This window comes from Oncorhynchus mykiss, chromosome Y (assembly GCF_013265735.2).
Source record: "Oncorhynchus mykiss isolate Arlee chromosome Y, USDA_OmykA_1.1, whole genome shotgun sequence".
Classification (NCBI taxonomy): Eukaryota; Metazoa; Chordata; class Actinopteri; order Salmoniformes; family Salmonidae; genus Oncorhynchus; species Oncorhynchus mykiss.
Window position 1 is genome coordinate 35,423,079 of NC_048593.1, and position 13,872 is coordinate 35,436,950.

Consider the following 13,872-nt stretch of genomic DNA (forward strand, 5'->3'; position numbering starts at 1 on the left):
CTTCTATAATTAAGAGACATGCCTTGAGGTTCCCAAGACTCTGAATATTCGACTTTCATCTGTGATCTCTTGTGTAACCTATGAAAAACATCACAGATGTCACAACAGCATTTTATTGTCAATAGGAGAGTCTGACAACACCGAAAAGCTGGCCTGGCATGAAAAACTTGTTCTGCCTTACCTCATCACTATGTAGGCTTCTACCTTTAAGCCCATGCTTCCAGAAAGCCAGAACACTGTCCTGCAAACATACTGCAAAGAACAATTTATTCACCTCCAATCCAGTTGAGGCTGCTGAGGGGAGGACGGCTCATAGTAATGGCTGGAAAGGAGTCAATGGAATGGTCTCAACCACGATTGATACCTTTCCATTGACTCCATTCCAGCCATTATGAGCCCCCCCCCTCCCCCCTCCCCCAGCAGCCTCCTCTGCTCCAATCCAGACACCAAGCTAAATGATTAGAAATCAGAACGCATCTATTCCCTTACCAAGAGTCTCAATGGAAAAGTCAAAGGTCAATGTTGAGGTCATCCCTTTGCTTGGGCTGCCATCCAGGTTCACAATGTTCACAGTATCTGCAAAGGTACAATGGAAAAACAGTCACAATTCAATCATTGCTTTTTTTCTTTCATTCAAGGGTCTTTATTGCTCTGAATAGAACACTAGCACATCCAATGTTCCTGACCAAATGATACTGAAAGAAGACTATTGAAAAAAAGAAGAAGAATGAACTCACTCTCCAGACCGATCAGGACTGTGTCTCTGTCCAGCTGGGTTACCTGCATCACCTTCATAGATCGACTATCTGTGAAAACATCACAAACAATAGCATCACAGCTTGTACACTCTACTGGTGTTTGTCTAGATTAAAACTACATTAAAATATCCAATTAGTGATGGAGGGTGATTATCATAATAATAATGACATCGATTCCATCTACAGTACCTGACTGGGCTCTTGGTGTGTCATTCAGGTGGATGATGTCAAAGTGGACCCGCTCACAGGTCTTGACAGGGGTCTGTAGCCTACTCACACCTACACACACCTGTGGCAGCTCATCAGTCTCCAGGACAAGCAGCTCAAAGATGGGGAGGGTTTCTGGGAGACTCACAGCTATGTACTGAGAGGGGAAGGAGAGAGCGGGAGGACATCGTCGGAATTCGTTGCAATGCTTTTCTATATACAGTAACAGTCAAGAGTTTGGACACCCCTACTCATTCAAGGGTTATTCTTTATTTGAAACTTTTTTCTACATTATAGAATAATAGTGAAGACATCAAAACTTTGAAAAAACACAAATGGAATCATGAAGTAACCAAAAAAAAAGTGTTAGCCACCCTTTGCCTTGATGAAAGGTTTACACACGGTCATGACGTGGCCCTTTTTGGGTGTAGATCGTGGCTCCCCCCTCCCTCCCTCCCTCCCTCTCTCACTCTCCTAAACCAGGTTTAGTACCTCAGGTCATAAATATCGGGTAGAAACTGCCATGCAGTAGAGAGGGAGAGAGCACGGAGAGAACAAAGGACTTCACTTGGCCAAACTCCTAAATCCCCAAAATGGGAGAATTAAAACAATATTTCTACTTTTGAGAATGGTCTGTGGACGCTTAAGGGACAGTTATGATGAGTGTGTTTCATTTGGTGATCTCATGAAGGACAGGAAACACACATAACGGTATCTCCTAAAGTGTACATGTCCCAGCTGTCAGGTTTAGATCTAAATATTGTGAAACGTATGTGATTAAACATGAAACTATGTAATGTGATATTAACCTTGAAAATGAGAGAATTTTCTTCCATGTAAAGTTGAACTTGTCAATGGCCACGCCCCCGTTAGGCCAGCCATTACATCTGGCATCATGGAACCCCCTTTTCTACTGAAATATATAAAACCACCTGTGGAGAAATGTACATTTCATGCCAAAGAGACCCACTGTAAGCTGGACGTCTTGAATGGTTAAGACCAAAACATGCCGGGTGACGCTGGTGTGTGAAGTGGTTTAAACTACAACTCTACCAAAGGATAAGACTATACCACGTGGAGTATTGGCTACACGGCTGGAAATGGTTAAACTATGAGACTATCAATCCCCCCAGACTAATAGCAAATCTTAGATTAATATTTACTAGTCTGCAGCTAGAAATTATGGAAACCTAGAACAAGATTACCGACAACCGCTGAAGTATATACTCTATGAGAACATTTCCGAATGGTACTCTGAAGTATCCATCCTAACCACCTACAAACACAAAAGACTGACTTCAATGAAAGTTAACCAGAGACTCTACAGGATGACCGAGAATTCCAACAGAGAAGACAACAACGACATATGGACGCAAATATATATACATTTGAAGTCGGAAGTTTACATACACCTTAGCCAAAAACATTTAAACTCAGTTTCACAATTCCTGACATTTAATCCAAGTAAAAATTCCATTTTAGGTCAGTTAGGATCACTACTTTATATTAAGAAAGTGAAATGTCAGCATAATAGCAGAGAATGATTTCAGCTTTCATCACATTCCCAGTTGGTCAGAAGTTTACATACACTCAATTAGTATTTGGTAGCATTGCCTTTAAATTGTTTAACTTGGGTCAAACGTCTCAGGTAGCCTTCCACAAGCTTCCCACAATAAGTTGGGTGAATTTTGGCCCATTCCTCCTGACAGAGTTGGTGCAACTGAGACAGGTATGTAAGCCTCCTTGCTCACACATGCTTTTTCCGTTCTGCCCACACATTTTCTATAGGATTGAGGTCGGGCTTTGTGATAGCCACTCCAATACCTTGACTTTGATTGTCCTTAAGCCATTTTGACAAATTTGGAAGTATGCTTGGGGTCATTGTCCATTTGGAAGACCCATATGCAACCAAGCTTTAACTTCCTGACTGATGTCTTGAGATGTTGTGTCAATATATCCACATATTTTCCTCCCTCTTGATGCCATCTATTTTGTGAAGTGCACCAGTCCCTCCTGCAGCAACGCACCCCCACAACATGATGCTGCCACCCCCGTGCTTCATGGTTGAGATGGTGTTCATCGGCTTGCAAGCCTTCCCCTTTTTCCTCCAAACATAACGAAGGTTGTTAAGGCCAATGAGTTCTATTTTTGTTTCATCAGACCAGCAGACATTTCTCCAAAAAGTACGATCTTTGTCCCCATGTGCAGTTGCAAACCGTAGTCTGGCTTTTTTATGGCAGTTTTGGAGCAGTGGCTTCTTCCTTGCTAAAGGGGGCTTTCATGTTATGTTGATATAGGACTCGTTTTACTGTGGATATAGATACTTGTGTACCTGTTTCCTCCAGCATCTTCACAAGGTCCTTTGCTGTTGTTCTGGGATTGATTTGCACTTTTCGCACCAAAGTACGTTTATCTCTAGGAGACAGAACGCGTCTCCATCCTGAGCGGTATGATGGCTGCATGGTCCCATGGTGTTTATACTTGCGTACTATTGTTTGTACAGATGAATGTGGTACCTTCAGGCATTTGGAAATTGCTCCCAAGGATGAACCAGATTTGTGGAGGTCTACAATTTGTTTTCTGAGGTCTTGGCTGATTTAATTTTTTTTCTTCCCATGATGTCAAGCAAGGAGGCACTGAGTTTGAAGGTAGGCCTTGAAATACATCCACAGGTACACCTCCAATTGACTCAAATTATGTCAATTAGCCTATCAGAAGCTTCTAAAGCCATGACATAATTTTCTGGAATTTTACAAGCTGCTTAAAAGGCACAGTCAACTTAGTGCATGTTAACTTCTGATCCACTGGAATTGTGATACCGTGAATTATAAGGGAAATAATCTGTCTGTAAACAATTGTTGGAAAAATTACTTGTGTCATGCACAAAGTTGTCCTAACCGACTTGCCAAAACTATAGTTTGTTAACAAGAAATTTGTGGAGTGGTTGAAAAACTAGTTTTAATGATGCCAACCTAAGTGTATGTAAACTTCCGACTTCAACTGTACATTGCAATTATTCTCGAATGAGCTCATGTACAAAGGATTAGCATTTCAATGAATATAATTATAGTCTGTGTGTAGTGAATCCATTTGTCTTTTCTGCTCTCTCAGTCCAACCCCTTTCTTTTTGTCTACCAAGCTGTCATATCAGCTTAGCCCACTAGGGACTTTTTCATTGTATCATGTACAATGAAAAATGTATGAACTAATTGTGTGTGTTTTCATGTATTTCTGTGATTTGATTAGTTAGTAAATAAATAATTTAAGCGGATTTGTATATCGCTGATTCTTAATTTAAGATTGGGTTCGTGCAGAAAACCAAGAATTTTACAACGTTTGGAATGAGACTAATGGAAGGTAAAGACTAACAATCATTAAAAGAAGACTGTACTCAATTAGATATGAAAATATATGAAGAGTCGATTCGGGAAATAGAGACAACAAACATTTTCCAGTGGTGCCCCGACTTCCTAGTTAATTCAAGTTTACATGATTAGTTTCATCACATAATAATGATAATAATAATTACATAGAGAATTGATTTGATAAAATAACAGTCTTTACATTTAATGATAGTAAAGACATGACAACACTCTTGGCGTTCCCTCAACCAGCTTCACCTGGATTGCTTTTCCAACAGGCTTCAAGGAGTTCCCACATATGCTGAGCACTTGTTGGCTGCTTTTCCTTCACTCTGCGGTCCAACTCATCCCAAACCATCTCAATTGGGTTGAGGTTGGGTTATTGTGGAGGCCATGTCATCACTCTCCTTCTTGGTCAAATAGCCGGTACAAAACCTGGAGGTGTGTTGGGTTATTGTTGAAAAACAAATGAAACTCCCACTAAGCGCAAACCAGATGGGATGGCGTATTGCTGCAGAATGCTTCTACACCTGCATTGCTTACTGTTTGGGGTTTTAGGCTGGGTTTCTGTACAGCACTTTGAGATATCAGCTGATGTACGAAGGGCTAAATAAATACATTTGATCGATTTGATGAAGGCCTGATTCACATATTCTCCTCTGAACAGTTGCCGTTGAGATGTGTTTCTGTTACTTGAACCCTGTGAAGCATTTATTTGGGCTGCAATTTGAGGCTGGTAACTCTAATGAACTTATCTTCTGTAGCAGATGTAACTCTGGGTCTTCCTTTCCTGTGGCGGTCCTCATGAGAGCCAGTTTCATCATAGTGCTTGATGGTTTTTGCGACTGCACTTGAAGAAACTTTTAAAGTTCTTGAAATGTTCCTGATTGACTGACCTTCATGTCTTAAAGTAATGATGGACTGTCATTTCTCTTTGCTTATTTGAACTGTTCTGGCCATAATATGGACTTGGTATTTGACCAAATAGGGCTATCTTCTGTATGCCACTCCTACCTTGCCATAACAAAACTGATTTGCATTAAGGAAGGAAATTCCACAAATTAACTTTTAAAAAGGCACACCTGTTAATTGAAATGCATTCCAGGTGACTACCTCATGAAGCTGGTTGAGAGAATGTCAAGAGTGTGCAAAGCTGTTATCAAGGCAAAGGGTGGCTACTTCGAAGAATTTCAAATATAAAACATGTTTTGATTTGTTTAACACTTTTTTGGTTACTACATGATTCCATATGTGTTATAGAAAATAGTAAAATAAAGAAAAACCCTGGAATGTGTAGGTGTGTCAACTTTTGACTGGTACTGTATGTATGTATGTATGTATGTATGTATGTATGTATGTATGTATGTATGTGTATATATATATATATATATATATATATATATATATATATATATATATATATATATAAAAGCTATGCTAGAATTGTATATATGTGCATTGGGATCACACACCTTGAGTTGCATGAACTTCTGAAGAGGCTCATACCATAGAAGTAGGACAAGGCCAGTTGGTACAACAGCACACAAAAATGTGCTGTCAGTGTACGGGTTATGCACTGAGAAGCATTGATAAGGCAGAAGGGAGACAGAAAGAAAGGGAGAGAGAGATGTCATCTTAGTCATAGATACTGTGCAGTACACCTCCATTTTAGACTAAAATAACATGTTTCTTACCAACACTGCAGCGTCGACAGCCTTTGGTGTCTGATATCTTCCCAGACACAGAAAACTTTCTAAAACAGAGTACACATTAACACGACAGTTTTTTTTGGTACAATTTCCAGGATGATTTCCCTTCCTCTCATGTTAGTATCAGTGCTCTGGTATTTTCCAATGATATATAGAAACCCTGGATTGCTGATGCTATGTATTGGCCATTGACAGGATTTGAAGCCCCATGTTGGCTATATTGGCACTTCCCAGTAGGAGCAGTCCTCCATAGGAATGAATGAAATTCTACTGTATTCCAATTAAATGTTTCAAGGTCCAAATTCCATGCATTTAGTATGTTTAGTATTGTTGTAGTAGGGGCAGTTACATTAATATATATATTTTTTAAACTACACGAAGGAAAATGTTTGTATATATTTTTCATTTTCTATTTGTATGTTTAGTATTGTTGTAGTAGGGGCAGTTACATTAATATATATATTTTTTAAACTACACGAAGGAAAATGTTTGTATATATTTTTCATTTTCTATTTGTATGTTTAGTATTGTTGTAGTAGGGGCAGTTACATTAATATATATATTTTTCATTTTCTATTTGTATGTTTAGCTCACAAAATATAATTTAAAAGTAGGCATTAAAGTGTCTGTAATGGAATAAATGTGGCAAACACAAATGTAGACATGGATAAATGGATTTCTATAGTGTACAAAATATTTTTGTGAACATTGGGAGAATGCCAAGATGGAGTCAGTGGCTTCAACACAGCGCCCCCTATTAGTTATCTAGTGTATATATATAAACCATTGTTATTTTCACTGCAGCCTCCTTCTGACCAGTGGTCGGGTGTCCCTACCTTGAGTTGATCCTCTCAGTGAGGCGGTGGGCGTTGATGTACAGGTGGCCCTGCCTCTTCTGCAGATGTCTACGGTCAAACAGGGTAGTCAGCCTCTGGGAGCACAGCTGGGATGATTTCCCTACGGAGCACAAAGACAGTCAACACACACATCTAGATAGAACATAAGTATTAGGGTGTGGTGGAGACACGGAGGGCCCTACCTGAGATAGACATTAGCACGTTGTTCATGACATACAGCCAGCTGCACCTCTGGGGTAATAACTGAAAAAATATATACATAATAATACATTACAACAAAAAAAATGACAGGTAGAGCAACACTGCTTTTTGTGTTAAGCCAATTGATGGTAGCTACCTTCTCCATGGTGTCCTCATGGAGCTCGTTGAGGTTCAGGGTGTAGATGCCCTCCTCCGTCCCCAGGATGAGGTGTTGATCTGAGGGAGGAAAGTCAGACATTATCCTGAGATCTGACTGGTTTGACAGAAGCTCCATTTACCTATTGTTTGTCTTTATAACCTGTGCGTACCTTTAGTCTTTGGCAGGACCCATGTGACAGCACAGTGAATCTTCAATGGACAGCCATTAAACACCTTGGAAAAACAGGCCCCCATCTGGAAAAGATTGTGTGGGTCAATATACACTGTACATCATTTCAGTCCCGCTATGACCTCCGCAGAGTTATCAAACAAGAAAAAGGCAATATAGGAATAAGGTGGAATCATACTACACACGCCGAATGTGGTAGGGGATACAGTCTATTACGGAATACAAAGGAAGACCCAACCGTGATCTGCCCAACAATGACACTCTACCAGACGAACTCAATGCATTTTATGCACGCTTTGACAACAACAACATTGTGCTGGGTGTGAGGGCCGTCACCGACCCAGAGGTAGTGGTGATCTCGCTCTCCAATGCCGATGGGAGAAAGGTCTTTAATCAGGTCAACACCCGCAAGGCCGCAGGTCCATAGGTTATTCCAGGGCGCGTTCTCAGAGCATGCGCAGAACAGCTGGCAGGCATATTCACGGTCATTTTCAACCTCTCCTTGTCCCAGTCTGTAATCACCACATGTTTTAAGATGACCACCATCATTCCTGTCCTCAAGAACTAAGACTTCCTGCCACAATGACCACCGCCCTGTGGCACTCACTTCTATGGTCATGAAGTGCTTTGAGAGGCTGGTTATGGCACACATTAACTCCACCATCCCAGACACCCTAGATCCACTCAATGTGCATACTGCCCCAACAGATCCACAGGCGATGCAATCTCAATTGCTCTCCACATTGCCCTCACCCACCTAAACAAGAGGAAAACCTATGTGAGAATGCTGTTCATTGACTACAGCTCAGCGTTATAAAACCCCACTGTCACCTCCAAGCTCGTCACCAAGCTTAGGACTTTGGGTCTGAACAACCTCCCTCTGCAACTGGATCATCGACTTCCTGATGGGCCGACCATAGGTGGTGACGCTAGGCAACATCTCCTCCGCCACGTTGACCCTCAACACAGGGGCCCCACAGGGGTGTGTGCTTAGTCCCCTCCTTTACTGCCTGTTCACCCACGACTGCGTGGCCACGCACGACTCTAACACCATCATCAAGTTTGCTGACGACATGACGGTAGTAGGCCTGAACACCAGCGACAATAAATCAGCCTACAGGGAGGTCGTCAGTGACCTGTCAGTGTGGTGCCAGAACAACAACCTCTCCCTCAAAATCAGGAAGACCAAGGAGCTGATCGTGGGTTGGCGAGCAGGCCCCCATCCACATCGATGGGGCTGTAGTGGAGCAGGTCGAGAGCTTCAAGTTCCTCGGCGTTCAAATCCCTAAAGATTTAAAATGGTCCAAACATGCGCAGAGTCATGAAGAACACGCAACAGCGCCTCTTCCCCCTCAGGAGGTTGAAAAGGTTTGGCATGGGCCCTCAAATCCTCAAAACGTTCTACAGCTGTACCATTGAGAGCATCTTGACTGGCTGTATCACCACGTGGTATCGCAATAGCACTGCCCTCGATTACATGGCGCTACAGTGGGTGGTGCAGACAGCACAGTGCATCCCCAGGGCCGAACAACCTACCATCCAGGGGTGTGGTAGGAATGCCCGGAAAATTGTAAAAAATTCCAACCACCTAAGCCATAGACTATAGTGCATCTAGTGCATCAAGTGCATCAAGTCTAACACCAACAGGCTCTTGAACAACTTATATCCCCAAGCAATAAGACTGATAAATAGCTACAATAGACTGTCTCTATGCACACTCACAGGGCCCTACACACTCACACACTGTCACTCCAACACACACACGAACACTCACTCACACATAATAAGCACAGACATTTATACTGACTCTAAACACCCACCCAGACGCAAGCTGCTGCTACTCTGCTATCTTATATCCTGTTACCTAGTACCCTTACCCCATATATATATATATACACACACACACACTGCTCAAAAAAATATAATAATATAATAATAAAAGTCATATGAGCTCCAGAACCGAAAGTACACTGCTAAAAAAAAATAAAGGGAACACTAAAATAACACATCCTAGTTCTGAATGAATGAAACATTCTTATTAAGTACTTTTTTCTTTACATAGTTGAATGTGCTGACAACAAAATCACACAAAAATTATCAATGGAAATCAAATTTATCAACCCATGGAGGTCTGGATTTGGAGTCACACTCAAAATGAAAGTGGAAAACCACACTACAGGCTGATCCAACTTTGATGTAATGTCCTTAAAAACAAGTCAAAATTAGGCTCAGTAGTGTGTGTGGCCTCCATGTGCCTGTATGACCTCCCTACAACGCCTGGCATGCTCCTGATGATGGTCTCCTGAGGGATCTCCTCCCAGACCTGGACTAAAGCATCCGCCAACTCCTGGACAGTCTGTGGTGCAACGTGGCGTTGGTGGATGGAGCGAGACATAATGTCCCAGATGTGCTCAATTGGATTCAGGTCTGGGGAACGGGTGGGCCAGTCCATTGCATCAATGCCTTCCTCTTGCAGGAACTGCTGACACACCCCAGCCACATGAGGTCTAGCATTGTCTTGCATTAGGAGGAACCCAGGGCCAACTGCACCAGCATATGGTCTTACAAGGGGTCTGAGGATCTCATCTCGGTATGTAATGGCAGTCAGGCTACCTCTGGCAAGCACATGGAGGGCTGTGCGGCTCCCCAAAGAAATGCCACCCCACACCATGACTGACCCACAGCCAAATCGGTCATGCTGGAGGATGTTGCAGGCAGCAGAACGTTCTCCACGGCATCTCCAGACTGTCACGTCTGTCACATGTGCTCAGTGTGAACCTGCTTTCATCTGTGAAGAGCACAGGGCGCCAGTGGCAAATTTTCCAATCTTGGTGTTCTCTGGCAAATGCCAAACGTCCTGCACGGTGTTGGGCTGTAAGCACAACCTCCACCTGTGGACGTCGGGCCCTCAGACCACCCTCATGGAATCTGTTTGACGGTTTGAGCAGACACATGCACATTTGTGGCCTGCTGGAGGTCATTTTGCAGGGCTCTGGCAGTGCTCCTCCTGCTCCTCCTTGCACAAAGGCGGAAGTAGCGGTCCTGCTGCTGGGTTGTTGCCCTCCTACGGCCTCCTCCACGTCTCCTGATGTACTGGCCTGTCTCCTGGTAGCGCCTCCATGCTCTGGACACTACGCTGACAGACACAGCAAACCTTGCCACAGCTCGCATTGATGTGCCATCATGGATGAGCTGCACTACCCGAGCCACTTGTGTGGGTTGTAGACTCCGTCTCATGCTACCACTAGAGTGAAAGCACCGCCAGCATTCAAAAGTGACCAAAACATCAGCCAGGAAGCATAGGAACTGAGAAGTGGTCATGTGGTTATCACCTGCAGAACCACTCCTTTATTGGGGGTGTCTTGCTAATTGCCTATAATTTCCACCTGTTGTCTATTCCATTTGCACAACAGCATGTGTAATTTATTGTCAATCAGTGTTGCTTCCTAACTGGACAGTTTGATTTCACAGAAGTGTGATTGACTTGGAGTTACATTGTGTTGTTTAAGTGTTCCCTTTATTTTTTTGAGCAGTGTATACAGTGCCTTGCGAAAGTATTCGGCCCCCTTGAACGTTGCGACCTTTTGCCACATTTCAGGCTTCAAACATAAAGATATAAAACTGTATTTTTTTGTGAAGAATCAACAACAAGTGGGACACAATCATGAAGTGGAACGACATTTATTGAATATTTCAAACTTTTTTAACAAATCAAAAACTGAAAAATTGGGCGTGCAAAATTATTCAGCCCCTTTACTTTCAGTGCAGCAAACTCTCTCCAGAAGTTCAGTGAGGATCTCTGAATGATCCAATGTTGACCTAAATGACTAATGATGATAAATACAATCCACCTGTGTGTAATCAAGTCTCCGTATAAATGCACCTGCACTGTGATAGTCTCAGAGGTCCGTCAAAAGCGCAGAGAGCATCATGAAGAACAAGGAACACACCAGCCAGGTCCGAGATACTGTTGTGAAGAAGTTTAAAGCCGGATTTGGATACAAAAAGATTTCCCAAGCTTTAAACATCCCAAGGAGCACTGTGCAAGCGATAATATTGAAATGGAAGGAGTATCAGACCACTGCAAATCTACCAAGACCTGGCCGTCCCTCTAAACTTTCAGCTCATACAAGGAGAAGACTGATCAGAGATGCAGCCAAGAGGCCCATGATCACTCTGGATGAACTGCAGAGATCTACAGCTGAGGTGGGAGACTCTGTCCATAGGACAACAATCAGTCGTATATTGCACAAATCTGGCCTTTATGGAAGAGTGGCAAGAAGAAAGCCATTTCTTAAAGATATCCATAAAAAGTGTTGTTTAAAGTTTGCCACAAGCCACCTGGGAGACACACCAAACATGTGGAAGAAGGTGCTATGTTCAGATGAAACCAAAATTGAACTTTTTGGCAACAATGCAAAACGTTATGTTTGGCGTAAAAGCAACACAGCTCATCACCCTGAATACACCATCTACACTGTCAAACATGGTGGTGGCAGCATCATGGTTTGGGCCTGCTTTTCTTCAGCAGGGACAGGGAAGATGGTTAAAATTGATGGGAAGATGGATGGAGCCAAATACAGGACCATTCTGGAAGAAAACCTGATGGAGTCTGCAAAAGACCTGAGACTGGGACGGAGATTTGTCTTCCAACAAGACAATGATCCAAAACATAAAACAAAATCTACAATGGAATGGTTCAAAAATAAACATATCCAGGCGTTAGAATGGCCAAGTCAAAGTCCAGACCTGAATCCAATCGAGAATCTGTGGAAAGAACTGAAAACTGCTGTTCACAAATGCTCTCCATCCAACCTCACTGAGCTCGAGATGTTTTGCAAGGAGGAATGGGAAAAAATTCAGTCTCTCGATGTGCAAAACTGATAGAGACATACCCCAAGCGACTTACAGCTGTAATCGCAGCAAAAGGTGGCGCTACAAAGTATTAACTTAAGGGGGCTGAATAATTTTGCACGCCCAATTTTTCAGTTTTTGATTTGTTAAAAAAGTTTGAAATATCCAATAAATGTCGTTCCACTTCATGATTGTGTCACACTTGTTGTTGATTCTTCACAAAAAAATACAGTTTTATATCTTTATGTTTGAAGCCTGAAATGTGGCAAAAGGTTGCAAAGTTCAAGGGGGCCGAATACTTTCGCAAGGCACTGTATATGTATTTATTATGGATCCCCATTCAGCTACTCTTCCTGGGTTCCGGCAGAATTAAAGCAGTTATTCACAACACACTAAGTATGTGCCCTCAGGTCCATACTCCACTACCACATATCTACAACACAAAATCTATGTATACGTGTGTGCGTATGTTATTGTGTGTGTATGCATGTGTCTGTGCCTCTGTGTTACTTCACAGTCCCTGCTGTTCTATTAGCTGTATTTCTACATGCTTTTTAAATACGATTCTACTGCTGTTACCTGATGTGGAGAGTTCCATGTAGTCATGGCTCTATGTAGTACTGTGCACCTCCCATAGTCTGTTCTGGACTTGGGGACTGTGAAGAGACCTCTGGTGAAATGTCTTGTGGGGTATGCATGGGTCTCTGAGCTGTGTGCTATTAGTTTAAACAGACAGCTCGGTACCTGCAGCTTGTCAACACCTCTTACGAAAACAAGTAATGATGATGCAATCTCTCTTCCACTTTGAGCCATGGGAGATTGACATGCATGTCATTAATGTTAGCTCTCCGTGTACTTTTAAGGGCCAGCCGTTCTGCCCTGTTCTGAATCAACTGCAATATTCCCAAGTCCTTCTTTGTGGCACCTCACCACATGACTGAACAGTAGTCCATGTGTTACAAAACTAGGGCCTGTAGGTCCTGCCTTGTTGATAGTGTTGTTAAGAATGCAGAGCATCACTTTATTATGCACAGACTTCTCCCCATCTTAGCTACTGTTGTATCAATATGTTTTGACCATGACAGTTTACAATCCAGGGTAACTCCAAGCAGTTAGTCACCTCAACTTCCTCAATTTCCACATTACTCATTATGAAATGTAGTTGAGGTTTAGCGAATGATTTGTCCCAAATACAATGATTTCAGTTTTGGAAATATTTAGGACTAACTTATTCCTTGCTACCCATTCCAAAACTAACTGCAGCTCTTTGTTAAGTGTTGCAGTCATTTCAGTCGCTGTAGTAGCTGACGTGTATAGTGTTGAGTCATCCGCATACATAGGCACACTGACCTTACTCAAAGCCAGTGGCATGTTGTTAGTAAAAAGCAAGGTTCCTACCCTGGGGAATTCCTGCTTCTACCTGGATTATGTTTGAGAGGCTTCCATTAAAGAACACCCTCTGTGTTCTGTTAGACAAGTAACTCTTTATCCACATTATAGCAGGGGGTGTAAAGCCATAACACACCAGATTTTTCCAGCAGCAGACTATGATCAATAATGTCAAAAGCTGCACTGAAGTCTAACAAGACAGCCCCA

General features: G+C 42.5%; 1 protein-coding gene across 2 annotated transcripts in view; it reads right to left on the reverse strand.

Annotated features, from left to right (window-relative positions):
- The window catches only part of LOC110510173 (mitogen-activated protein kinase kinase kinase kinase 2), a 32,560-nt gene that overhangs the window by 1,113 nt on the left and 17,575 nt on the right, over nucleotides 1-13,872 (reverse strand). For both annotated transcript variants that reach the window (XM_036968004.1, XM_036968005.1), the window contains exons 21-31: nucleotides 7,403-7,487; nucleotides 7,231-7,310; nucleotides 7,076-7,136; nucleotides 6,873-6,993; nucleotides 6,022-6,080; nucleotides 5,800-5,903; nucleotides 948-1,122; nucleotides 738-806; nucleotides 490-576; nucleotides 182-252; nucleotides 23-78 (exon numbers count right to left, since the gene is read on the reverse strand). In XM_036968004.1, the coding sequence (XP_036823899.1) occupies nucleotides 23-78; nucleotides 182-252; nucleotides 490-576; nucleotides 738-806; nucleotides 948-1,122; nucleotides 5,800-5,903; nucleotides 6,022-6,080; nucleotides 6,873-6,993; nucleotides 7,076-7,136; nucleotides 7,231-7,310; nucleotides 7,403-7,487 (968 nt within the window). The remainder of the gene's footprint in view (nucleotides 1-22; nucleotides 79-181; nucleotides 253-489; nucleotides 577-737; nucleotides 807-947; nucleotides 1,123-5,799; nucleotides 5,904-6,021; nucleotides 6,081-6,872; nucleotides 6,994-7,075; nucleotides 7,137-7,230; nucleotides 7,311-7,402; nucleotides 7,488-13,872) is intronic.